The sequence below is a fragment of the Pseudophryne corroboree genome, chromosome 3 (genome assembly GCF_028390025.1).
Source record: "Pseudophryne corroboree isolate aPseCor3 chromosome 3, aPseCor3.hap2, whole genome shotgun sequence".
NCBI lineage: Eukaryota > Metazoa > Chordata > Amphibia > Anura > Myobatrachidae > Pseudophryne > Pseudophryne corroboree.
Window position 1 is genome coordinate 334,621,716 of NC_086446.1, and position 27,182 is coordinate 334,648,897.

The 27,182-nt window shown below is 38.8% G+C and overlaps 1 protein-coding gene across 2 annotated transcripts in view; it reads left to right on the forward strand.

Moving 5' to 3' along the window:
• The window catches only part of MATN4 (matrilin 4), a 69,753-nt gene extending 42,816 nt beyond the window's left edge, over window positions 1–26,937 (forward strand). The window contains exons 3-13 of one of the 2 annotated variants that reach the window (XM_063959576.1): window positions 3,055–3,624; window positions 4,673–4,795; window positions 7,884–8,006; window positions 9,592–9,714; window positions 13,888–14,010; window positions 14,933–15,055; window positions 16,633–16,755; window positions 18,803–19,207; window positions 20,071–20,223; window positions 22,076–22,178; window positions 25,606–26,937. In XM_063959576.1, coding sequence (XP_063815646.1) covers window positions 3,055–3,624; window positions 4,673–4,795; window positions 7,884–8,006; window positions 9,592–9,714; window positions 13,888–14,010; window positions 14,933–15,055; window positions 16,633–16,755; window positions 18,803–19,207; window positions 20,071–20,223; window positions 22,076–22,178; window positions 25,606–25,666 — 2,030 coding nt within the window. In that variant the 3' untranslated portion in view covers window positions 25,667–26,937. The remainder of the gene's footprint in view (window positions 1–3,054; window positions 3,625–4,672; window positions 4,796–7,883; window positions 8,007–9,591; window positions 9,715–13,887; window positions 14,011–14,932; window positions 15,056–16,632; window positions 16,756–18,802; window positions 19,208–20,070; window positions 20,224–22,075; window positions 22,179–25,605) is intronic. The other variant, XM_063959577.1, reaches the window with a different exon arrangement.
• The last annotated feature ends 245 nt before the right edge of the window (window positions 26,938–27,182 follow it).

Consider the following 27,182-nt stretch of genomic DNA (forward strand, 5'->3'; position numbering starts at 1 on the left):
TACCTTTATAAAACCAGTTTTCCAGCTCAACCCAATGTCCTTGTGACACCAATGAAAAAGGTGTGCTGGTATACTGACTTATTTTACAACTGGTTTTATAGTCCTTTTCACACACACTTTCCTAGTGATGAATTCAATAGCTATAAAAAGTTTCCATTAAACTGGATAAGAATTTACACACATAGGTATATGAAACATCATTATGAAATTTGAATTCCTTAGGAAGATACGTCATTTCTGTGGTACTCATAAGACTTGTATTTATGGTTAATACATTTATCTTGTTTCATTGATTACAGATTGGAACAGATATCTCACAAAACATGGTTTATGAAAAATGTTTGTTTTGTTGTTTCTTCAATAGTATAAATAACATAAAGTCTAGGCAGAGATCCTCAGCCATTGTACTTTGTAGTCATAGCATCTATGCTGGCCATAAAGCATAGATGGCATGCTTATATTGTAGCTGGGTCCCAGGCATCTCAGCATATAAACATATATATAAGTATATATAGATGCTAGGCTCTGTAGTGGCCTTGTACTGTACATTATGTTTCTGTGCACATTAGCGGTAATTACAGTAATGACACTATTGATCATGTGCATGAAAGAATGACTGAAGAGCATTACCTAAACATTACAAGGAAACAAAACACATGTTACAGGACCTTGTGGCTTTATCACTTTTTCTCTATTTGACAGAGACCTTAGGATTTTTTTTTTTTAAATCAAACAACAATCCAATTGAAAAAGGAGTATCCCCTATTTGTGACAATGGCTTTATTTTCTCCCTAGAAATGCTAGGAAATAGAATAAAAGTTATTTCCCCTCTTCAATACTAATTTGTATAGTGAGCCCTTTTATCATTGGAAGCACAGGGAATATTTTGCTCCTTTATATAAAAACCTCATAGCTATTTAGTAAAGAGGGCAAACATGCGGTAACCTAATTATCAATTATCTTTGATTGATCTGAAGCAAGTTAGATCATTGTAAGTGTAAATGTTACATTCCCAAACCACATCACCATATATGAGTAAAATAAAGGGTACTTTGTGTGTGGCAGCAAATAGAATCCTCTTGATCTAGCATGAAAGGTGGTCTCTGCATAGTAACAGTTGATAGATAGATAGATAGATAGATAGATAGATAGATAGATAGATATATTCAGCTTACCAGATGTCATTTACTGTACAGTGTGAGACCCTGCAGGGAAAGGTTTGCAACCTCAAACATCTTTATTTATAGAGAACGCTTTTGTTTGTAGTCGCCACACTTAAGCTGAAAGCAAACAAAGCATCAGGCCAAGTTTGTGTCAATAATTTTTTTTTAACTTCCTTCCCTAATGCGGTTACATTTTGATGTCGGAACTAAGCTAAATTATCCAGAACTGTTCCATTAGGGAGAGGAAATAGAGTGTATTTTGTATAAGGGCGAGAGTTGTTAAATTAATATTTAGTTATTAAGAAATTAATACCTTAAATGTCTTGAAAAATTATTGTACAAATAATGGATATATATATAAACAAGGATTTAGGCCGGCACTCCCCTGCTGTATAGCAACTGCCGTGGTGCCATCCTATTATTCACAAATAGATACTGTATGGTCCAATAGAGAGGGATTGCTCTCCACTCCCACTACGAAAGAACCAGGCGGCACTCTGCGGACTTGGTGAAAATCAATTCAAAAGTTTAGTGCATATAAGAATTCAATATGGCATAGCTTGCTAACGTTTCAGTGCCGCGCAGCGTGCGGGAGCTGGCGCCGGTCCTACAATCACTTACACACTCTAACACTTATAAGGTAAGATTACAGCACTGTTCTTCTTGTTTTGTTCTACAGCATACAGCCTTGACAAAAGCGTCCTGTATGGTCCCTCTCTATTGGACCATACAGTATCTCTCTCTCTCTCTCTATATATATATATATATATATATATATATATATGTACGTTTTGTAGGTGTCCTCTTGCAGAATAAAATGTTTTTGACTGTAGTTTGCTTTTAGTTTCAACCAATACAGTAATTCCACAGCAGCAGAGGTAGAGTAGAATTTGCTGCAGTGAATTTTTTAAAATTAACTTTTGTACTCTTGATTTTAAGATGCCAATTCACAATATAATGGCTTTAAGCTGATCTGTTCAGATTTTTATAATCAGGTTAGTACACATAGCTAAGTCCTGTTTGCCTTTAAACCTATGAAAAAAATCAATTCCACAGAAAGTTGCTAATCCAAATATTTCCCTGTACACTTCATGCAAGGGTAAATCCACAAATATGCCATGCCTCTGCCATGTAGCGGCTGGTGCCAGTTTCATATTTGTGGTAACTGTCTCAATATTTGATTCAGCTTTGCAAAACTGTGAGATGAATAAGTGGGGTACAAGAAAGGTTGACTTGGAAAAGGGTTTATTCCCTTGGTTTTGACAGATGTCAGTATGGGTTAGCAAATGATTAAACAATTTGTTACTATCAATTTTATATCAAATGTGAAGTTATATAGTACTTCCATGTATTCAACATAATTGGTATTGATTTACCTGGCTGTACGGATGGAGTAATGGTTAGCATTACTGCCTCACAAACTGAGGTAATGTGATCAATTCCCACCATGGGCCTAACTGTGTGGAGTTTGTATATTCTCCCTGTGGTTTCATGGGTTTCCTCTTGGTACTCAGGATTCCTCCTACAATCCAAAAATATACTGGTAGGTTAATTGGCTCCCAACAAAATTAACCCTAGTGTGTATTTGTGTGCGTGTACATGTGCAGACTGGATGGATCAAATTCTATGTTTCTATGTGATTAGTGTGTACGTGGGCAATGAATGATCAGCAAAGTAATGTTTTAAATTCCTGGTACAGTATGCAGCAAAACACTGAACAATAGAGATTCTCTGGAGCTATAAGTCTTTATACAAAGTACAGATTGAGCTTTGCAGTATCACATTTATTATTTTATAAAATGATATGTCATGTTAATGTATGGATTTGTTTTATTTCTACTATTTTGTATATATTTGTAGTTTGATATTGTTACTTTTATCTCTTTTCCAGTGCCACAATGTAAAACTGGTCCAATGGATTTGGTCTTCATTATTGATAGCTCAAGAAGTGTTCGACCATTTGAGTTTGAAAGCATGAGAAAGTTTATGATCGATATGATTAATTCCCTTGACATTTCATCTATTCATACCAGGGTTGGAGTAGTCCAGTACTCTAGCCAAGTGCAAAATGTATTTTCTCTAAAAACATTCTCTAAAAAATCTGAGATGCATAAGGCCATCAATGATATCATTCCTCTAGCTCAAGGGACCATGACTGGCCTGGCAATACAATACGCCACGAATGTTGCGTTTACTGTTGAGGAAGGAGCTAGACCACTGTCGCAAAGAATTCCAAGAGTTGCAGTTATTGTGACTGACGGTAGACCCCAGGACCGTGTTGCAGAAGTGGCTGTACAGGCTCGGGATGCTCAAATTGAGATCTATGCTGTTGGTGTCCAAAGAGCAGATGTCAACTCTCTCCGGGCAATGGCCTCACATCCTATTGATGACCATGTCTTTTATGTGGAATCATTTGATCTCATTCAGCACTTTGCAATCCAATTTCAGGACAAACTCTGTGGTGAGTTGTGATATATTTTGTCACAGTTACTGAATAGACATCTTTTCTGGAATGTGTTTTATTGGATTCTTCTCAGTTTTCCCTATGTTTTTAAAATGATCAGGAATGGAAATGATTAGTAGATCACTTATGTGCCCTTCACTGGCTTAACTTGTGCTTGAAAAGGCACCTCCAACAGCTACCATGGTCTAGGCCCAAGTGTGCCTTATCTTAAGAAAAACTAGTTGGCTTAAAATAACCAGCACAAGTACTTTCAGGTACTTTATACCACAATATGGGAACTTTAGTTATACATCAGTGAATCCCAAACAGGATTTCAATGGTTAACTCCATGCATAGGTTATAATACTATATAATATATCTCAAAGGCACTAAATTACAACTACGCAGCAGCTGTGAGGAGGTGTGTCAGAGCCGCCTAATGGTCTCTTAGAGGAACAGGTAAATAATATGTGTTGTCTACATTTGTATAGGTTATAATATTAGCAGCAGCACTTCAGTAGGAGGGTGATAACATTGAGCATAGACAGGTTTGAAACTACTGTTTCAAATAACTTTTGCACTACTGATTGCAACCTTGCTAATATCAGATAGTAGTACTGGGGACAGCATGTGCAGATGTGATGCTTGCCCCTAAAGCAAAGATCCCACCACTGCATATAACATTAAAAACACACTGCTAAAGAATGCATCTACCCATCCACAATAGTTAGGCTTTACTTCCATTTAAATAACTGAACTTAGGACTTCCACCGATAATGCACCTTACATACCACAGCTTTAACTGTTTATAATTGCAATTTTCCTACCATAATCCTGATAATCCCAACATCATTAAGTGAATTCATATGATGCTATCTGGAAGAATACCTTTTCTTCTAAATTGAACTGGTGCCCTACTCACCTTTTCTACTAACCCTTCTTGCCAGAGGCGGCTGACCTAGTCATCCTTACCCAGGCATTGATCAGCTATAATCCTATAGTGCCATTACCAGTATGCAATCACTGCCCTATATTATATAAAACCAGTCTTACCTTTCTTTTTCAGGTGTGGACATGTGTACTGAAATGGACCATGGATGTCAGCATACCTGTGTTAGTGTGCCCAGCTCCTACTACTGCGAGTGTAACCCAGGTTACAGACTGCATGCAGATGGGAAGACGTGTTCTGGTAAGTGCAAACAACATTCAATATTCATGTTTCTTTTTTTATTTTTAAAGTGTCATGATATTCTGAAGCTAGACTAAAACAATCTACATAATATTCCACTTAGTAATCAAGTGTTTCAATTATTCAAGCAGTAATAACTTGAATGTAAAATGTTCACACTGCTTGGAGCCCATATCTCATAGTGTCCTGGTGGTTCAAAGTCCTTGTATTTCTATTTTAGAGTATTCAGCTGGTGCTCACTTGTAGTATGAATGCGTTTCCCCACCTACACAACTTGTCAGCAGCTTCCTCACAATATGCAGTATATGTATAATATCCTCACAATATATAGGATATGTACAGTATATCCCAGCTAGCTTTATTTATACCGGCACTTTCCAGTTCGCACATGTGCAATGTGGTGTTGAACCAAGTCTCTTTTCCTATTGAAGCGTATGCGCAGATAGCCGCTTTGTGTTCCACGGCTCCGGCTGTGTTTCACAGTACTTGAGATTACCACAACATCCAGTGTCAATGGAGTACTTTAACCCCAAAGTATTATAGCTTCATCCTATTCAGTATCATAGAGGCTGCATTATTATTACACTGGACACTTTGGGGGTTATTCAAAGTTGTTAGCAAACAAAAAAAGTTAGCAATTATTTATTTATTTATTACCAGTTATTTATATAGCACGCACATATTCCGCAGCGCTGTACAGAAAATATTTGCCCTTTCACATCAGAGAGATTAGATTTGGGTGGAGTGTGTTCAAACTTAAATCTAAATTGCAGTGTTTAAATTAAGCAGCCAGTATTTGCACTGTGCAGACACACAATAACCCACCCAAATCTAAATCTCTTTGCACATGTTGCATCTGCCCCACCTGCAGTGCAACATGGTTTTGCCCATTAGTGTGCTTTTTTAGTTTGCTAAAAACTCTCAATAACCCCCTTTGTTGTTACATTTGTTTGCACTGATCTTTATCTCCATGAAAATCAATGGGCTATATCTATATTTCCTTGTGCACATTTCACATATATGAAAAATGGGGCACTGCTAGACATAGGTAGTCTGTAAAGAATTTAGAATCAATAGAAAAAGGAAAAATAAACAAAAAAGATCAAATAATGCTCATATTCTAAATAAATATACTACACATATTCCAGAGAGATAAACTATATGCATGCTCAACCAAAAAAATTAAAATAGATATAGCCTCCTAAAGATAGGGGGCACCAAGGACGTAGCTACCATAGGTGCAGGGAGTACAGCTGCTATGGGGCCCAGAGCTGAGACGGGCCTACCTTCCCTGTTACAGGTACGGGTGTGGTTCATCAAATCGACAGTATCTAGGTCGACAATGTTTAGGTCGACCACTATAGGTCGACAGTCACTAGGTCGACATGGATGGAAGGTCGACAGGGTTTCTAGGTCGACATGTGCTAGGTCGACAGGTCGACATGAGGATTTTTTATTTTTTTTTGTCGTTTTCTTCGTAGAGTGACCGGGATCCCAAATTAGTGCACCGCGTCCCCTTGCATGGCTCTCTTCGCTCGCCATGCTTCGGGCATGGTGCCTTCACTCCGCTACCGCTTTGCTCGGCACAGATTACTGTTCCAATCGTAGTCCACGTGGATCATTAAATATGAAAAAATTCGAAAAAAGAAAATTTTTTTGAAAAACTCATGTCGACCTTTAGACCTGTCGACCTAGCACATGTCGACCTAGAAACCATGTCGACCTTCCACCCATGTCGACCTAGTGACTGTCGACCTATAGTGGTCGACCTAAACATTGTCGACCTAGATACTGTCGATCTTCAGACCGGATCCCACAGATACATGTGTTACATACAAATTTCACTATTGGGTGGTACATAGTGCCCCTTACAAACCTTTGCCTTGGGGACTGCAATATATATATATAGTTACGCACATGGACCGGCTCATTGTAATGTGGCATAAAATAAACTGGAGGGCATTTTAATGTTACAGAATATGTACTGGGGCACTGTAATTTGGCACAATATGAAGTGGAGGCACAATAGTGTGGCATAATGCAGTGGTTCTCAAACTGTGTGCCGTGGCACCCTGGGGTGCCTCGGGACACTTGCAGGGGTGCCTTGGATTGGTGGTCCAGGACCAATTAAAATTATTTATGGTCAATGTAATAGGCAGAACCAGTGCTGGTGGCTGCCAATCATAAAATATGTGGACAAATAGAAGCTAATCTTGTCACTCACTACACAACTGGCCCTAAGGATGATAAATAAAAACAATGTACTTAATCTAATATTTACTTTTTAATTTCTCAATAAGAACCTTTTGGCCTAGGGGTGCCGTGAAAAGAATTTTGATACTCTAGGGTGCCGTGATTCAAAAAAGTTTGAGAACCACTGGCATACTGTAATATGAACCAAGGGCATTGTATTGTGGCATAATATGAACTGAGGACACTGTATGCCATAATGGGAATTTGGGGTACTCTGTGGCATAATGTGTACAGACAGCCCTACACTGTGACCTAATGTGAATTAAGACACTGCTATTTTATTTTTCAGAAAATGACTATTATGACTATTATGACGCATAAAATGAACCAATGCTCTGGAAAGGTGTCTTTCTAGAAGCATTGGGACAGTTGGCCCCTTTTAAAAAGTTGCTATAGGGTCCATGAAGTACTGGCTATGCTCCTGAAGGGTAGTACTAAACACTAGATATTTAAATATTAATGTCTTTATGACAGGTAAGTCTATATAGACCCATATAGAGTTAGGCTGCAGGAGGGGAGGGTAGGAGTTAGGGGGTTAGGGGGAGGGTAAGTATACTTATAGAACCCCTGTCGGTATTCCCTTCATCAGGAAGCCACTATTGGTCTTGGCCCGAACATGCGTTTAACACCCCTTCACACTAGGGCAATCTATATCCCTATCTCTTGGGATTAACAAGTTCTAAAACAGCTCAGTGAGCATGTTCTTCTACAGTCTATGGGATGTTCCCACTCCCACACGATTGCAGTTTTATGTATGTTTAGAAATATCTGCTTTATAAATATATAAGTAAATAAATAAGTAGACTAAATAAAAAAAAAATATTTTTTTTCTTAGCAATAGATCTATGTGCTCAAGGAAATCACAGCTGTGAACAGATTTGTGTTAGTTCTCCTGGATCTTATTCCTGTGCCTGCCGAATGGGTTACAAACTAAACAATGATAAAAAGACATGCTCAGGTAAGTTAATATAGTTAGCACTAAACATATTTAGCACTGAAATTTGACAGCCACCAATGAACTTGCAGGGCCAAATGTAATAGCCCGCAATTTGATGGAGATGGCTCGATTTCTGCAAGGTAGCCTCCAGATCAGTGGTAACCAACCCTGGTCCCCGAGAGCTACCAACAATTCATGTTTTCCAGCTCACCTAGCAGATGCACAGGTTTAGTCATTACTAACTGACACATTTTAAAAGATCCACAGTTGGAGCTAATTACTTCACTTGTGATTCTGTGAGGAGATGTGAAAAACGTGAACTGTTGGTAGCTCTCGAGGACCAGGGTTGGCTACCCGTGCTCTAGATTTAATTAGTTGAAAGACAAAACCAACCTTGGTTTTGCATTTAAATAACTGTCGCTTCAAATCTGATAACTATCTCTATGGAATTGCACCAGACTCCCGCAAAATGCAGGCTAATACATTTAGCCCATACGCTTAGCGGACTGACAGTTGAGGAAGAGTGCACAGCCTGTAGAGTTCTAATCTAGAGGAAATGTGGGGAGTACAATCAGTACAAATGAAAGACACCAGCTATACCACAAGACATGCTGTGGTTGGCCAATAAGGATTAAAGGGAAGTAAATGACTGCTATATTTTCCAAGTTGGTAGAACTTGACAGAGACTCAGAGATTGCTTTGTTAGTTATTATTGTATAGTGTAAAGTAAACCTCACATTATAAACCATACCAATAAAGAGGAAATTGCCCAGTTTTGAAAGAGGTTATACCAACTATTTATACTCTGTCATGTATATAGATATATTTACATTTTGTATGCAGTATACTGTACAGGTATATAGCAAACATTATAATGATACTTTTTGTTTGGAAATGTCACACTGCCACGTAAAAAGGAGTACTGCTGTGCTAAATATGGGAGTGCTACATATTTTTCGATTCTCATACAGTATGTTAGTCAAGAGGGGGATTCTGAGCATCTGTAATCCTGCATTCTCAAATCTATTGCAATTTAATCAGATGGCTTTGACAATCCGGTCATGCTTTTATCATCTCTACATATGTTTGTAGCCTCTTACCTGATTGGCTGGTGATCTGGACAATGTCTCCCTACAGTATATGTGTGTGACCAAATTAGCCATATAGCTGACTGTTAGACACTCAAGAAAAAACATTTGGACATCGTATGTGTGAGTCGTATACAGGGGTACTTCAGCCAGCTAAAGGTTCCAGCAAAACGTTACTTTTAACAACAATCTCCATGTTACAAGTCCCAATTCAGTCATCACCAAAGGGATGACTTATGTCTGTTTCAATGGGCAACTTGGCTAGAAATATCTGGAGTTGGGTGGACTTCCGCTTTAATAATTGTAATAGGACTAGACAGATAATACATGAATATTATGTATTTGGTAGGAAGGCCCTTTTCACTCCAAGAGTAACGCAATTCATGATACATGTTGAAGAAAAGTTTTGAATATGGCAACACAAATGAATATAATAAGTAAAATATTACCAATACACGCATACACATTTATGTTATGATGTGTACTTAATACAATTGGTGTTTTTTTGTTTTTTTCAGCAATAGACCTGTGTGCTCAAGGAGGCCATGGCTGTGAGCAAATTTGTGTCAGCTCCCCCGGATCCTATTCCTGTGCCTGTCGTACAGGTTATAAACTAAACAATGACAAGAAGACTTGTGCAAGTGAGCTGATATTGTTATCATATGTTTAATTAACAATTCTTTCTAATTGTAGAGGAAATGTTGTTACTTTACAGTATATCTATGTTTTGAAGAGTGCATTTTGGGGGTCATTCCGAGTTGTTCGCTTGTTGCCAATTTTTGCTATGCTGCGATTTGTTACTAATTGCGCATGCGCAAGGCACGCAGGGCGCATGCGCTTAGTTATTTAACTAAAAACAGCAGTTTTGCTGTGGATCCTGCGGCGCTTTTCAGTCGCACTGCTGATCGGTGAATGATTGACAGGAAAGAGGCGTTTCTGGGTGGTAACTGAGCGTTTTCCGGGAGTGTGCTAAAAAACGCAGGCGTGTCAGGGAAAAATGCGGGAGTGTCTGGAGAAATGGGGGAGTGGCTGGCCGCACGCAGGGCGTGTTTGTGACGTCAAACCAGGAACTAAATGGACTGAGCTGATCGCAATCTGTGAGTAGGTCTGGAGCTACTCAGAAACTGCAAATAATTATTTAGTAGCAGTTCTGCTAATCTTTTGTTCGCTATTCTGCTAAGCTAAGATACACTCCCAGAGGGCGGCGGCCTAGCGTGTGCAATGCTGCTAAAAGCAGCTAGCGAGCGAACAACTCGGAATGAGGGCCTTTACCAGGTACCCTGATGCAATCAATTTCTTATACCTTAAGTAGTGCCTCCATGTATGCTTTGTCGTTAGACTAAACAAAATGAGCCTATCCCCAAGTTCCGTTTTCTTGGAAGAATTACCATATACAGTAGCTCCAATGTTTTGATTGCTGGTAGAAGACTGCCCAAGACAGAACATAGCACACTTAATAAGATGTTCTCTCCTGTGTGAACAGCGGCAGAAGGTACTTTGTAATAAAGCAAATATAAAATAACAGTCCTTATAAAGGTCCTTATAGATACAAACCAAACCAAAAAAATGTGAATGGAGAAATAGTGCATGTCCATATCATATCCAGATGTTTGAAACTATTGTAACAATCCAGATCCTTTTTAACAACAAACTCTACATTAAAACAGAGAACATACAACTTCAAATGTATTAAACGTTAATGAAAAAAGATGAATTAATGCTTATGGTAGTTATGGGAAACAGGCAGCTGGGTAGGCAGTACTTTTTAGGATGAACATAAGAATATTGGGGGTCATTCCGAGTTGATCGCACGTAGTGATCAACTAGACGCCGCCTATGGGGGAGTGTATTTTAGCATAGCAGGGCTGCGATCACTTGTGCAGCCCGGGTGTGGTATGGTATGCCGGTGGCCGGGCTCCCGGCGACCAGCATACCGGCGCCGGAAGCCCGAACGCCGGCATACCGAACGCGTGGTGAGTGCAAATGAGCCCCTTGCGGGCTCGCTGCGCTCGCCGCGCTATGCGCGCCACGCTATTTATTCTCCCTCCAGGGGGGTCGTGGACCCCCACGAGGGAGATAAACTGTTGGTATGCCGGCTGTCGGGATTCCGGCGCCGGTATACTGTGCGCCGGGATCCCGACAGTCGGCAACCTGAAGACCACCCGTGCAGCCCTGCTATGCTAAAAAAGTTTTGTGTAAAACAAGACTAGCCCTGCAGTTACTTACCCTGTGCGATGGATCCAGTGATGAAGGTCCCGGAATTGACATCAGACTTCCGCCCTCCAAACGCCTGGACACGCCTGCGTTCGGATCTTCACGGTGATGGCCATCACTAGGCAACAACACGCCTGCGCAATGCGGCCGCCACGCATGCGCAGTTCCGACCCGTTCGCACCGCTGTGATGAACAGCAGCGTGCGAACGGGTCAGAATGACCCCCATTCTGTAAACTTAAAGCGTAATAGACAAGTTATGCAACCATTAATACAGCATGTACAATATTACAGTATATGATTAATTTTCATTTGAAGCTTATGATTTAAGATTTCTCAAACATCTCCAGAGAAGGAGAGATGGAAATAATTCCTATAGTTATCACAAAAGTTTTATACTATAAAGTACTAATATATGTATATAACTAGTTACCAGCCAGTCAAAATGATGGAACAACATAACAGTAATGTCAGTGCCGGCGGCTGTGCGTGCCTAAACAGAGCAACACTTGAATTGCTCCATCGGGCTCCATCTAGTGGCTGCCAGTGCGCACAACACTTGAATTCCCCCACAGAGGTGAGGAGTAGTGTTAGCCTTTTATTATATACAGTAGTATATTATGAGAAGGCTTTGAACACACAGACAATATCTGACTGATAATGCTGATAATGTGGTAGGTAAAATGGGCTAATATTAGTGTGTGTAGACCTCTTATGATAGTCTTATGATGTTACATGTTAAGAAATATGGCTTAATTAACTTTCAAGGATATATTAGATTATCTTCCAAAACCCATGCAGTAAATTAAATAGCCTCTGAGATGCAGTCATTGACGAGATCCCGGCAAGTCTGCCAATATTTTAAAGTGGCAATCATATAAATGGAATATGCTGTTAATAAATAAATAAATAAATGGCAAAACCAGGTTCCTTTCACCTTTTCTTTTTAAACACTTTTTGTTTATCAGAAAAATACATATATAGTGCAACACGGCAGAGGTCAGAAAATAGCAACATGGACCAGACACCACTTAAGGGTAGGGGAAAATGAGACAAGAAAGAACACACAATGTCCAATTATTGGTCATAATAGCAAATACTGATAGACAACTTGAGGGTAAATTAAGTGGAAGCATCTAGTTGACAATAAATCATGTCACCTTTGAAATTATTGCAATTTAAAACATATAGCCTGTAACATGTAGACTATTACATTTGCTTGACTTGTCAGTAGTCAGTGACTCAAACTGTTCCCACACTTGAATAAGTAAACATGCTGTAATTCATTGCCTTAAGCCCCCACGAGTCTCACTCCACATTCCCGAACCAAACAGCAATATTCTCCCAAGTCTCATTTGTGCCCTGTGCTCTCTCCTTTAGCTTTATCTTCTGCTGTTTTCTCTCTGTCTCTTCCAGCTCTCCCTCTTTTTATTGTTCTCTTTCTCCTAAACAACCCGCCATTCCCTCCCACCCAGTTAAACCCTCTCTAGTCTGTCTGTAACCTCCGTGATGCCCCCCACCTGTCCATGCAAACTCTCTAACTCTCTATATATACCCCCTACTGCTCTCTTTCTCTCCCCTCAGACTCATTTTTCCTTTCCTGTACTTTTAAATTAAATGACAAAGCTGCATAGGCTAATCACAGCAGCTACATCTCATTGGCCACAGTTAGTCTGTCAGCTTATTGGTCATGCCTCTGTGACAGACTAACTGTGGCTGTTGTCAGTGGGGTGAAACAGATGCAGTTTACTCCTGTGCTGGAGTTGCAACACTGATGATGAGTGAAGGCTGCTGACAAGCCATCCTGCACCACATCTAAAACGACCCGCCTCCACTCCTCTTCTGGTCTGCCTTACCTCCACTCACATGGCCACTGGAAATTGCACTAAACTGCACAGTGCAGTGCTCTGAGCACGGGGGTGCCCTGAGAGATGGGGGTCCGAGGCATGTCCCCTACTACCAAACACACACACACACACAATCCAAATTTATAAATTTGTAACACCCATATCACTGCAAGGGGGGGGGGGGGCATTCACTATGTGGTGTTAGCTCCACCTGGGACAAGCAGAATCTCTTTGTGTAATGTGCTATCTCCAGCTCCACAGCCTGCCCGCTTGAACTGAATTACAGACAAGGCGATACATGTGGGTACGGGGCCTCCTAGTACTACTGGGCCCTTGGGGCCCACCTGATCTTCTGTAATGTAGTTATTCCCTAAATGGGGCACATGCAAGGGTGCAATGGGTTGGTTGCCCAGGACCAAATCAAATGATCAGTGTAATAGGCAAAACCAATGCTGGTGGCTGACAATCAGACTATCTGTGGACAAACAGAAGCACAGCTCTCTCCACCAACACATAACTGAAGCTAAGGATGACAAGTAAGGGACAGTTTACTTTATTTAATCATTTTTTCAGAATTTCTCAAAAAGAGTCTTTCGGCTTAGGGATGCCGTGAAACAAACATGCTGACTCTAGGGAGCCATGATTTAAGAACGTTTGGGAACCATGTTGTAATGTCATAACAATCTAAGCTCTGTCACTCCCTCTTTATGATTTACTCAAATGTTTTATTTGTAATATTTGTATGTGTTTTTCAGTGATAAACATGTGTGCTCAAGGAGGTCATGGTTGTGAACAGCTCTGTGTCAGCTCTCCCGGCTCTTATTCCTGTGCCTGCCGTACAGGCTTCCAGCTAAACAATGATAAAAAGACTTGTACAAGTAAGTTAACATGTGTATGTGTGTGCGTGTACATATATACATACATACAGTATATGTGTGTACATCTATATATATATATATTTATCTCCATGTTTATATATTTATATATAGTGTACAGTCCACATTCATATCAAATATATTAAAGCTGTGGTGTCATGCTTTAATATAGATTGAAAATAGGTGTAGCTTTATTGGCGTAACACTAGAACCCCAATAAAGATATATATATATATATATATATATATATATATATATACTGATCATCTAGCTATTTCTGCATTACTTTTGTTTCATTATGTCATGTTTGACCAAACTGGAATATCATTTATCTGGCAGGACTGTGTATGACCAGCAGAATACATCCCGTGACAATATATACACCTTAATAGCTTTCCTATAGACAACTTGTGGTTTCATTTATCCTTTTTTATTCTTTATGAAAATCTTTCTGTTATAGCTTTGTACAGTAAACTCTTTATTATTGTCGGAATACTTTGATCTGCACCTTTGATTAATAAAGGAATGTCATAGTCAAGTGACTCTTTTTAGACAACATTTTTCTGGTTTAAAGATGATCTTGTTCAAAAGCCAGAAGAACGTGAATACCATCAACAAAGAGCTTTTATTTCAATCCTGCATGAAAGATCTGTCTGATCTGGATACCAGTGTCGGTTTTAATAAAACAATAACTAGATGAACTTTCATGTTGATCTAATTTTAGGTAAAGCAGCCCAATTTACCTGACCTTTCTCTACAAAGATTTCTTTCTGAAATGTCAAATGATTGCGTTGTCTTCCATTACCTGAAATAATATAAAGAAGTTATTGAATAGATTGTGCCGCTGCAGTTTGGGTCCTGCTGTTGTTGGAGAGAGGTTCAAAATTCATAATGCTGTATTATTAATGTGCATTCTGGATTGTAGTGATTGACTATTGCTCGTACGGGAATCACAGCTGTCAGCACGAGTGTGTTGGTATCCTGAATGGGTATTATTGTCGCTGTAATGAGGGCTATACTCTTCAGAGTGATGGGAAGACATGTCTGGGTGAGTAGAATCCAAAGTGGTGTCTGAATTACTGGTATCCCCAGACAGGGCAGTCATTTGTACATGTGTCTATGATGGGTTGTTTAATGCATAAAAACAATGGTGGAAAAGAAAGGGAAGGAAAAGCTCTTGAGGAAATAGAGGAAATTGGATGTTTAACAGCTTGAGACGGGTCTTGGACACACATAATCCTGTAATCACACATGACATACAAAATTAATTTGAAATTAATTTTGTATTTTTAATTTCCAGAGACAAGATACAGTATGCTCTGCTTGCTTTTTAAACACTTTTGTGCTACAGCTAGACTAGTTGTGTTCATGAATAAATGGATATACGTACAGTATTATCTATATCCATAATACCCAGATATAATTGCTGACTATATTTGGACTTAATTATCATGATATAGGCTCATTCACTCTTATGTAATTATTTCTTAATATTTACTTACTGTATGTAGCACCAGCATACATTGTTGGGCTTTACTCTTATTTGTTTTATTATCATCCTTTGTTACATGGGTAAACCCTCTACCATGTATTAGCTCTTGTTGCATTCCATTTCTTTGACATTAAACAGAGGAGAAATAAGGTGGATCCCTATGAGAAAACTGCCTCGTGATTACAAGCTTGCTATAATAAGTTAGCTTATGGCTCATTAAAGTTTATGCAGGATAACAGTGAGATTTTCTCTTAAATGTACTGTAATATATCATGATCCTAAGCCACTGGAAATTGATGATACAATTAAATTATATATATATTAGTCTTCCTAGGTTTAGGCAGACATTTACATCCTATTTCAGTATATCCCATTTGATTTAGGAGCCCTTATGGTTATGATAAGTGCCTGATGTAATTTTTGTTGGCGAGTTTTATAGCCAAGCGTGCCTTTGGGCAGGAAATGGCAGGAAAAGCAGTTAACATAGTTCTATATTTAATTTTAAACTGGATATGGCACAAATGCTAATGCAGTCCATAAACAGAACAGCTTGCTCTGGAGATAAAAAGCCCCAATCCAAGGAATGTCATATTCGTTTCTAGTCTCTGTTTTCATCTTCCCAATTTATAAATTGTATTCTTGCATGGATTGCATTCATGGGATTTCCTGTAAGGGAATAAAAACTTCTAACGTGATATTTTAGTTGTTTTAAAGGCAACTTATGAAAACCACAATGCAATAATAATTGGTCAAGTATATTTTATCCCATTTAAATGGTAGTTTCATCACCTCTGTTTTTGGGAGGTAAAAGTAAAGCATTTTCACATATCAGAAAGTATGGTTCCCATTCCTTTACTATATTATCACACACCATTAGTAAAATGCAGAATCACACATTTTTTAATTCAGTTGGTTAGAATATGTTATCACAGTGCAATCGACTCAATACACTGTTACCATGGTAACTCCTGTAGAGAGACTGCGCAGTAATTTGACCGCTATACGCAATAATATTACAAGTTTGAAACTCAGACATTGATGTTTTTGCTCATGAACTACTGAGTATAGAGATTTGTTTATAGATATTATGTAGTACTTTGGTTCCCATATTGCATATGTTAATATTTTTTCAGTAACTGACATGTGCAATGTTGTGGATCATGGATGTGAATTTAAGTGTGTCAGTACACCTGGATCATACCACTGCATTTGCCCAGAGGGTCAAGATCTTGAAGCAAATGGAAAGACCTGCAACAGTGAGTATAAACCAAAAACCATAGACACTACTTTTTGACAAGTTGACAATTTATATATATATATATATATATATATATATATATACAGACACTCACTTTTGCAAAAGAAAAGAAAAAAAGACCAGCACTCACGTTTTGATGATGAAAAGAAAAAAGGGGTTTATTCCTTACAGAAGAAACATCTGGACATGATCCTAGTACTACAGCCCGACGGCCGTTTCACCTCTCCGTGGTTTTCGTCAGGGCCCCTGACGAAAATCACGGAGAGTTGAAACGGCCGTCGGGCTGTAGTACTAGGATCATGTCCAGATGTTTCTTCTGTAAGGAATAAACCCCTTTTTTCTTTTCATCATCAAAACGTGAGTGCTGGTCTTTTTTTCTTTTCTCTTGCAAAAGTGAGTGTCTGTATTAATTTCCAGGACCCTGCACCACCATGTCAATTTAATTTGATTTATACTGAGTACTGTCATTTTGCTATGTTTTATATATATATATATACATAGTGTGTGTGAGTGTGAGTGTGTGTGTGTGTGTGTGTGTGTGTGTGTGTGTGTGTGTGTGTGTATCTATATATATATAAATATATATATATATATATATATATATATACATATATATATATATATATATATATACACACACACACACACACACACACACACACACACACACACACACACACTCAGCCTGGGTGAAATGGAACTCCAAGCAGGACATTTTAATATGTTCTTTTTAGAGCTGACATGATATCTATGCATTGTACTGCATGGTATTTACCCCAATGAGTAGATATTTTGCTACCCAAAGTGGGTACTAAAATAGTGCTCTACTCGACCATTTTACAAACTGCCAGATATGTTTGCATTTTAGTTATGCACACTTTAAAAGATATTACAATTTACAATGTTTGCAGCATTTTCCTTCATTTCCCTGCCTCCAAACATTTGCTGCCTCAGTATAACATATTATATAAACTTCTGGTAGTGACATACCAATAAATGCAATAGTTAATAGCTGGTTTTATATATTTTTGTTACAAGCATTTACCCTAATCACTACTGTTAACATTCATTTAGATTTTAAAAAGATGTTCTTATATAAGTTTTACATTTCTTTACAAGGAGCTGTATGGGATGGTAAATGGTACATGTTAAATAATCTCTCACACTGTTGTTTAATTAAAATGTACACCCTGTATACAAAAAATATTGCCTTTATCTGAACTTTGTAAATAAAGTAGGTACACAAACAGAAATGCAAGCTTTTATTCTATATATTTATAGGCACTGTTTTACTAAAGCCACTTTTAATACTTCTGTCTATAAGAAGCCTTAGTCAACATCTACATGTACTTCAATAATGATCTCCTAGTTTATAGAAATGTACTATACACCATCAAATAAGTATTTTGCAATAAAAAAAGACCTATTTGAGGAGAGGTCAAATTGGTTTATTGTAGATGCCCCATCTGTTATCACCATTGTAGCCTAAACTGCCTACCCAACTCTTACCTAAACCCATGACCAGAACCTTATGCTTGACACCAGGAAGAGCAGTACGCTATTATTACTGATAAACTGAATCATCATCAAGAGTAGATTCTGCCAAGTCAGAATACACAAAATGAATGTGACACTTAATTGGATGGGTTAATGTGACACTTAATTGGATGGCTGCTTCTACTGTCTATTCAGGTCACACTGGCACACCTCTAGTCTTAAAATTTTCAATCGGATGCCCAGTTCTCTAGCGAAACCGGCAACTGATCTGCTCTGCCAGTTGTCAAACTCTACAGTTAAGGTCAATGTAATTGTGCAGGTACTAGGGCAGTTTTGTGACACCAAGATCAGCAAGAGGGGCTTTCCAATGATTGGTAAGTTTTGTTTAAGGCAGAATAAACTGTATCTAAATCTCCCATGAATATATAAATCAAAACAGGCCCTGTGCAGACTAAAACATAGATGAGTGAAAAAGATCTGACATTTTTATTTTTTCATCACCTATTTGCCCTATCAAAAAAATGACTGTGTGTGTTTCTATATCCCAGAATGCTCCACTGGCTACATTGATTTAGTGTTTGTCATTGATGGCTCCAAAAGTGTCCGACCCCAGAATTTTGAGCTTGTGAAGCAGTTTGTGATAAAGATTGTGGACTCCCTGGATGTCTCTGCCCATGGCACACACGTTGGACTAGTTCAGTATTCCAGCCGGGTGCGCACAGAGTTTTCCCTAAAGCAGTTTAAGACTGCAAAAGATATTAATAATGCTGTGAGGAACATAGACTACATGGAGAAAGGCACCATGACTGGACTGGCATTGAAGCATATGGTGGAGCACAGCTTCTCTCAACAGGAAGGTGCTAGACCCAATGTCCCCAAAATTGGTTTGGTCTTCACTGATGGTCGCTCTCAAGATGACATCTCAGAATGGGCTAAAAAGGCCAAGGAAGCTGGTAAGAATAATCAAACAGATGTAAGCTAGATAATACACTCCAACTTTTTAATGAAGCTCAACATTTAAAACTGCCTAATGGCGGGCATTTAGCATTGTGTCTTTTTCATTAATTTATGCAGACCTATGCAGTCATTTATAAACAGAAAGGGCTTCAGGCTGAGATCGTAGTTGTACCAGCGATCGGGTCTGAATTAGGCCCTCTATTTTACAGAATCTATATGTATACAACATATACGTAAAGTAAAAGATTAGTAAGTTAACCATTGTAATAAAAATAAGGGGGTAGAAGGAGGATACTGGAACAGTATATATTAAAGTATATTGGACTACATGGGTCTTAGACATGGGAATTTTCTTTCTCAACCTACAAACTGAAAGAATAATTCACTCTAAAGCTGAATATTCTTTTGGGAACCCTGGTCCCTATTGAGTAATTATCTAGCATATGGCGTTCAGGGTCTCCAGAGGGTCCTCAGGCATCCTTTCAGCCTGCTACTGGTGCCCATGCTTCTGTGTGCCCACTAAATGCCCAGTGGACCCTCTGGACTGTATGACCAGGGTAAGTAAACACTGTAGGAAAAAAAATTACTTAGCGCTGTAATGTAAAGATAATATTGTATATCTTTACACAGCATAACATGCAAGACACGGTAAGTGCAGTATCGCACACAACAAAACAACAAAGATTTGTAATACATGACAGTATACAAACCCTTCTGGAGCTTTCCATTTTATTTTTTGCAAACGTTACAGAGACTTACATTAATCAGACCGGAATCACACGGATTTGCTGAATTTCACACTGGTCAAGGAGCAGGTCACTGTTACAAGGCTCTCACTCTCTCATTCTTTGCATTGCAGGTATTACTATGTACGCTGTGGGCGTTGGGAAAGCAGTTGAAGATGAACTCAACGAAATTGCCTCAGATCCCGTAAACAAGCACTCCTTTTACACAGCTGATTTTACCACAATGAATCTCATTGCTGAAGATTTAAAACTTAACATTTGTCCAGGTATGATGTATTATCAGTGATGTCCATATTCTGAACAATGCCAGAATACTTTCTGCACATAATTAGATGTTTGAAAATGCGTACAGAGTAAAGTGTCTGAGAGGTTTATACATTATGCTTTTAGTGCAGCAGTTAAGCTTTTACAGGTTGAGTATCCCATATCCAAATATCCGAAATACGGAATATTCCGAAATACAGACTTTTTGGAGTGAGAGTGAGATAGTGAAACTTTTTTTTTGATGGCTCAATGTACACAAACCTTGTTTAATACACAAAGTTATTAAAAATATTGTATTAAATGACCTTCAGGCTGTGTGTATAAGGTGTATATGAAACATAAATGAATTGTGTGAATGTACACACACTTTGTTTAATGCACAAAGTTATAAAAAATATTGGCTAAAATGACCTTCAGGCTGTGTGTATAAGGTGTATATGAAACATAAATGCATTCTGTGCTTAGACTTGGGTCCCATCACCATGATATCTCATTATGGTATGCAATTATTCCAAAATACGGAAAAATCCCATATCCAAAATACCTCTGGTCCCAAGCATTTTGGATAAGGGATACTCAACCTGTATTACAATGTTGCTGCTGACGTCAATGAAGAAGAAAGTTTCTGGATAGGACAAATTGATAAGTTTAAGAGGGACCTTGGCAGGGTTGTAGGTATTTTACCATCCTTTCCATGACAAATACTATTTTTATAGGGCAAACAAAAAAAGGGTTAGTGTGTGTGTGTGTGTGTGTGTGTGTGTGTGTGTGTGTGTGTGTGTGTGTGTGTGTGTGTGTGTGTGTGTGTGTGTGTGTGTAGAGGAATGGTCAAGAGCCTGGCAATTACAGTTTAATGCCAAAAAATGCAAAATCATGCACTTGGGTCTCAAAAATCCTAAAGCTAAATACAGTATTAATGGCACTATACTGGAAACTACTGAGGAGGAAAGGGATCTAGGAGTCACTATTTCAGATGACTTAAAGGCAGGTAAGCAATGTAACAAGGCAATGAGGAAGGCTAGTCAGATGCTTGGCTGCATTGGGAGAGGAATCAGCAGCAGAAAGAAAGAAGTAATAATGCCACTGTATAGGTCATTGGTACGGCCTCATCTAGAATACTGTATTCAGTTCTGGAGGCCATATCTTCAAAAGGATATTAATACATTAGAAACTGTACAAAGGAGGGCAACTAAAATGGTGCATGGCCTACATCACAAAACATACCCAGAAAGACTAAGAAATCTCAATATGTATAGTTTGGACCAGAGAAGGAAAAGGGGGGACATGATAGAAACTTTCAAATATATCAAGGGTTTTAACAAAGTCCAGGAGGGAAACATTCTCCAAATGAAGAGAAGCAATAGGACACGAGGACATGCACTGAGACTGGAGGGGGGGAGGTTCAGGGGAAATTTGCGGAAAAATTATTTCACAGAAAGGGTAGTGGACAAGTGGAATAGCCTCCCATCAGAGGTGGTAGAGGCTAAGACAGTAGAGCAATTTAAACATGCATGGGATAGACATAAGGATATCCTTACAAAGAAATAAGGATCACATAAGGTTAGAGATAAAAATAATATAAAAAAAAAAAAAGGGGGCAGACTAGATGGGCCAAGTGGTTCTTATCTGCCGACAAATTCTATGTTTCTATGTTTCTGTGTGTGTGTGTGTGTGTGTGTGTGTGTGTGTGTGTGTGTGTGTGTGTGTGTGTGTGTGTGTGTGTGTGTGTGTGTATTTATATACATAATTTTCTGTACATTTTCAAAACAGGTTTCGAAAAAACCCAATATGTATGTTTTGGTAAAAGTAAGTGTGATACAAAAAAAATCAAACTATTATATTTTACATTTGCAGAAGAGATAATAGGTGAAACCGAGTTTAAGGACCCCTGTGACTGTGAGCATCTTGTCAGCTTTCAGACGAATACCCTAACATCATTAGGGAATCTTGCAGAAAAACATATCCTTTTTATATACTGGTAGTACTAGTACTGGTAGTATATTGTACACTGCTTTCAATTTTTGCAACCTCAAGGTAAGAATTTGGATAACAATATCATTATTGTAATTAAACTAAACTGCTTATTAACATCAACATTGGATTTCTGGTAGGAAGACCAAGAAAAGAGGATCTTTAGTATTCCATGCATTAATTAATAAATAAACAAATAAACAGGTACAATTTTATTATGACCAGACCTTAGGTAAAAGAAGATGAAATTACCCACTAGTAAAGAGAAAATCAATAAAATGAAAAAAAAAAAAAAAAAAAGTATATAATAGTATTAAAGGCAATCCATAAATTACCCATCAGCTCTCAAATAAGTGCATAAACTTTCCATAATATACATTTTAGGTAGTCCCACATATGTAGACGAAGTATCCTAACCCTCTCCTTCCCCATCCTCCCTACACAGAGTCACCTGTACAGTTTGGAGCTATAAGAATACACCAGGGGCCGGATGAACTGACACCCGAGTTCAGCAGCCGTGCGGGATGATGGCCGAACTAGGAAAAAAAATTTGATTAGGAAAATCAATTACAAGGCAAAACCATGCTTTGTGATTGCCCCTTTAAAAAAAATCCGACTTTGGGCGGCATCCCGCACAGCCGCCTAACTCGGACATCATTTCATCCGGCCCTTGGTTGCAGATTCTACATCCAATCCATGCCTACACACTTGTCCAATTTTTCAGCAGACATGCAATATGCACCTGCTGAAACAATTTGTGAAACAATGGGGGTCATTCCGAGTTGTTCGCTCTTTGCCGATTTTCGCTATACTGCGATTAGTCGCTTACTGCGCATGCGCAAGGTTCGCAGAGCGCATGCACTTAGTTATTTTACACAAAAGTTAGGTATTTTACGCACGGCCTAAAGAGGATTTTTCATCGTTCTGGTGATCGTAGTGTGATTGACAGGAAGTGGGTGTTTCTGGGCGGAAACTGGCCGTTTTCTGGGAGTGTGCGAAAAAACGCTGGCGTTTCTGGGAAATACGCGGGAGTGTCTGGGCGAACGCTGGGTGTGTTTGTGACGTCAAACCAGGAACGAAATTGACTGAACTGATCGCAATGTAGGAGTAAGTCTCGAGCTACTCAGAAACTGCTAAGAAATTTCTATTCGCAATTCTGCTAACCTTTCGTTTGCAATTCTGCTAAGCTAAGATACAGTCCCAGAGGGCGGCGGCTTAGCGTGTGCAATGCTGCTAAAAGCAGCTAGCGAGCGAACAACTCGGAATGAGGGCCAATATATTTGGCTGTTGGGGGAAGGGGGAGTTATTAATAACAATGGTAAAGGGAATTATTAACATTATGGGGAATAGGGACTGAGGATTTTAATGTACCCATATTAAAAAAAAAAGTGAAGTCCCCCCAAAAAATCAGTAACCAGCCCTGGACCCAAAACTGATTTGTTAATGAAATTAGGTTTCTTCCATTTTCCAACAACCAGCACCAGGCTGATCCAGCTAGGAGGATAATTCCATAACAGAGGGACACTCAGTGTGGAGCCCCCCTGCCATCACACTAACCATCCCCAAAACTGGGCTGGAATTCCTTGGAAAGTAGGGACCCCAAGCAATAACCAGCTGTGTGTGGGGTTCAAAGTATGTTAATATTGTTCTTCACAGGCAGCCTAGAGGTGCCAGCAAGCCAGCCCCAGCACGCCGCACTTGGAGAACCACAGCTGCCAGCATGCCCAGACATTAAGTGCCCACTGGCACCTGTAAACCACCTGTAAAGAAAATATTAAAATAAAGACAAGACACCTGATGTTGAAATAATTTATTAAACAGCACCTTCATCTGGAGGGCTACAGCCTTTAAGGACTTGCATTATCATCATCTTCTTCTGTCTTCACCTTTGGAAGGGTGGCCTGTAAGGTCTTTTGCATGGTCACCGCTTCCCCAGGGCTTCCGACGTCTTCTGTCTTCAGGAGCTCTTGCTTGCTCCTCCTCCACCATCGGACTGACACACGCTGCCTCATGCTGGCTAATATTACCCAGCAAATGAGGACAGGCCAATGACACAGTGAGACACAATTGGCTCACCACGGGCATCTTGAATTTTAAAAATGGCGCCATAGTGCCATTTTTTAAACAGGAAATCCTGCCATAGTACGCCCACTGCCGAACTTTGCAGTAATGGCTGATGGAGACTGGATACTGATGCAATGGATGCCGTCTCCATTGTTTCCCGCTTTCTCTGCCGGGTCCTGCCGCCATGTTCACCCCCTCCACCGGGTTCCACTACATTGGCGGACGGTGCCACAATCCCTCCAGATCCTGCATTGCCGCCACGCAGATAGTGTGTAAACCTGCTGGGACTGGAGATTGGTCTCCAGCTCCATTCTCAGAATCCTACACATTGCAACATTAGTCAGCTGGTCTGGTCTCCTAGTTTTTAAGCATGTTTAAAAACCAGGAGACCTGACAGGTGACCAGGAACAGGTGTGCGGGACAGTTGGTGGAAGGCACAAACTGAGTTATTTACAAACAAACAGCATAAATCGCTCCCAAAATTGATACCTGTAATTGAACAATGATTCCAAAGTGGTTTACAGTTGATACATTGTTATGTATATGTACAGTAGTGAGGGATGTTAAATTGATAGGTGCTGATAAAGCAAAACCTCTTGCATATCCATAGGTGAGGAAAGGCTAAGCAAAGGGACAATATCAATTAATAATTTTGTATTTGGAAGATGATGCTTGGTGCTCCAGAAGGCTGGATTGTTCCCTAGAAGGAACATTATTAGATTTTCCAAAAGCACTTGAAATGAGTAGAGAAAACACTATTGTTGGAAACAACATGGTGCTCTGTGATGTCCAGGGACCTACATGTACTTTGAAGGTGAGAGTGGCATAGGGCATATTGTGCCAAGTGGACAGCTATGCTATAATGCTTTAGAGTGGCTTCTTCCAGCTCATCCTTCCTCACTTGTCTCCGGAGAATATACATTCGCACTCAGGTTCCTCAACTAAATTGGATGAGCCTTTCAATCTGCTGTTGGAGTGAACTAATTTAGTTAATAGAAAAGACCTGACAAAAACAAACAACAATTTCAGTAGTAAATTCATATTTACTACATTGGCCTACCCAACCCAGGATCTCAGTAGACTCCTCTAGTTCTGGAGATATGTTTTCAGTGTATCCAGCAAAGAATGTTTAGTTTGCTTCTTTCAGTTGTTCCTATCATCTTGTTAAATGGATTAGAAAATGTTGTTGGTTAGATTACCAAAGAAATGTTAAATTAGTAGCAAATTAGCTGGTACTGTGACCTGAATGCCTACTGTACAATCTAATATCTTTTCATGGTCAGAGATGTACTTGTTGGCATGCAGCATGCTCATTATTTGCAGTACATTAAAATCACTTAACAGTTTTTACTAGCTCAGCTGACTGCAAGACTTGAAACCCTGGAAAACCAGCTGGCTGAAAAAAAATGAAGAACTGAAAATTGAAAATGAAAAGAAGCAGTGAAAAGATCTATGTGGCTTTTTATGTCACGTGGTATTATTTTGTAATCCTTTACAGAGGCATACAGCGGAATGCCAAGCAGAGTTGTAAAACTATCTATATTATAAATAAATGTGAATAGATTGTTGTTTATTATTATTATAATTATTTTACTATTTCTCACCTAGAAATTGGAAACCACGTTAGTGGTCTAGACTCTAGAATGTTAGAACATATTTTTATTTAATGATTTTTTTCCTTTTTAATAAAATTAAACAAAAACTATACAATATATTATGATGAAAGTACATATTCTAAATGCCTTCTTGGGACTTTATTTTCAGCATATTGCTTTTATTTTGGTGGTGATTCTAAGGATTAAATTTTTTCCAAAGTCATTATTTTTGTCAGTTTTCAAGTAACCCTCTTTGACACCTTAGACAGACATATCTTGGCTTAGTGTTACAAAATAAAATAAAATATCAAGCTTTTTACTTTGTTAGTTATAGCATTTTTCCTTAGCATAAATTGGGTTAAAGATGCTGTTTACAATGGGTGGATCTCTACTATTTAGCAATCAGACCATGTACCACTTTGATGAGGATCACCCCTTCCTCCCATTGTCCACCACTGTTGCCTGCACTGACAACCGGGAGAGGAGAGCATTGTTGGGGAAACTGAGGCAGGAGGTTCAAACTCCAGCTCAGAAAGTCATTTTTGTTTCTAGAGCCCATATTGTGACCAATCCTGTCCAACTTTGAACAAGTTGCATGATTTGGAGGAGCCAGCACTGTTATGAAATTCCAGCTATTAGGTGGCCACAATCACAATTGAATTCCACCAATTACATTGGTCTTTGGTGGATTAGGGGTCTTCTACAAAGGGCTAAATGGTGAGGAATGACTTTAAGTCACAGGAGTTGTCCACAGTAGGATTGCCGCTTTAAAGGTAAACTCCAGTTAAAAATTAAATTTTTACCTATCATCACTACTTTCTCCAAATAGCAGGACTATGACTGCGGCATAGCCATGTATCTACCAGTTGTCAAAGACTTGTTGTCAAAGCATTGTTGCTAGCATGGAGCCATCAGGGTTGTTGGGTAAATATTACATTTTACATTTAGTAACCCTTTTTAGAACCCTGGATCAAAGGTTCTCTGAACAATACATTATATATAAACCTGATGTACAAAGGAAATTTGAAAGGTATATTTTATTCATTGTCTTATGTTGAATGATCATTAAAACACGAGAGCCTATCATTTGTCTGCTTGTTTCTTTTCTGTTTGTTTGTTTGTTTGTGTTTGTTTTTGTTACCATAACCCATGGGGTTTATTTACTAATGGTCTTATTTAAATAAAAAAGTAACACATTTTCCAAATATTTATAAAAATAGAGCATTAGATTATAATTCTATGAATTAAGTACAAGTAAATTGAAAACTAGAAAAATGTGCTAAGGCAGACTGACACAGACCTTCATAATAATAATAATAATAATAATAAAA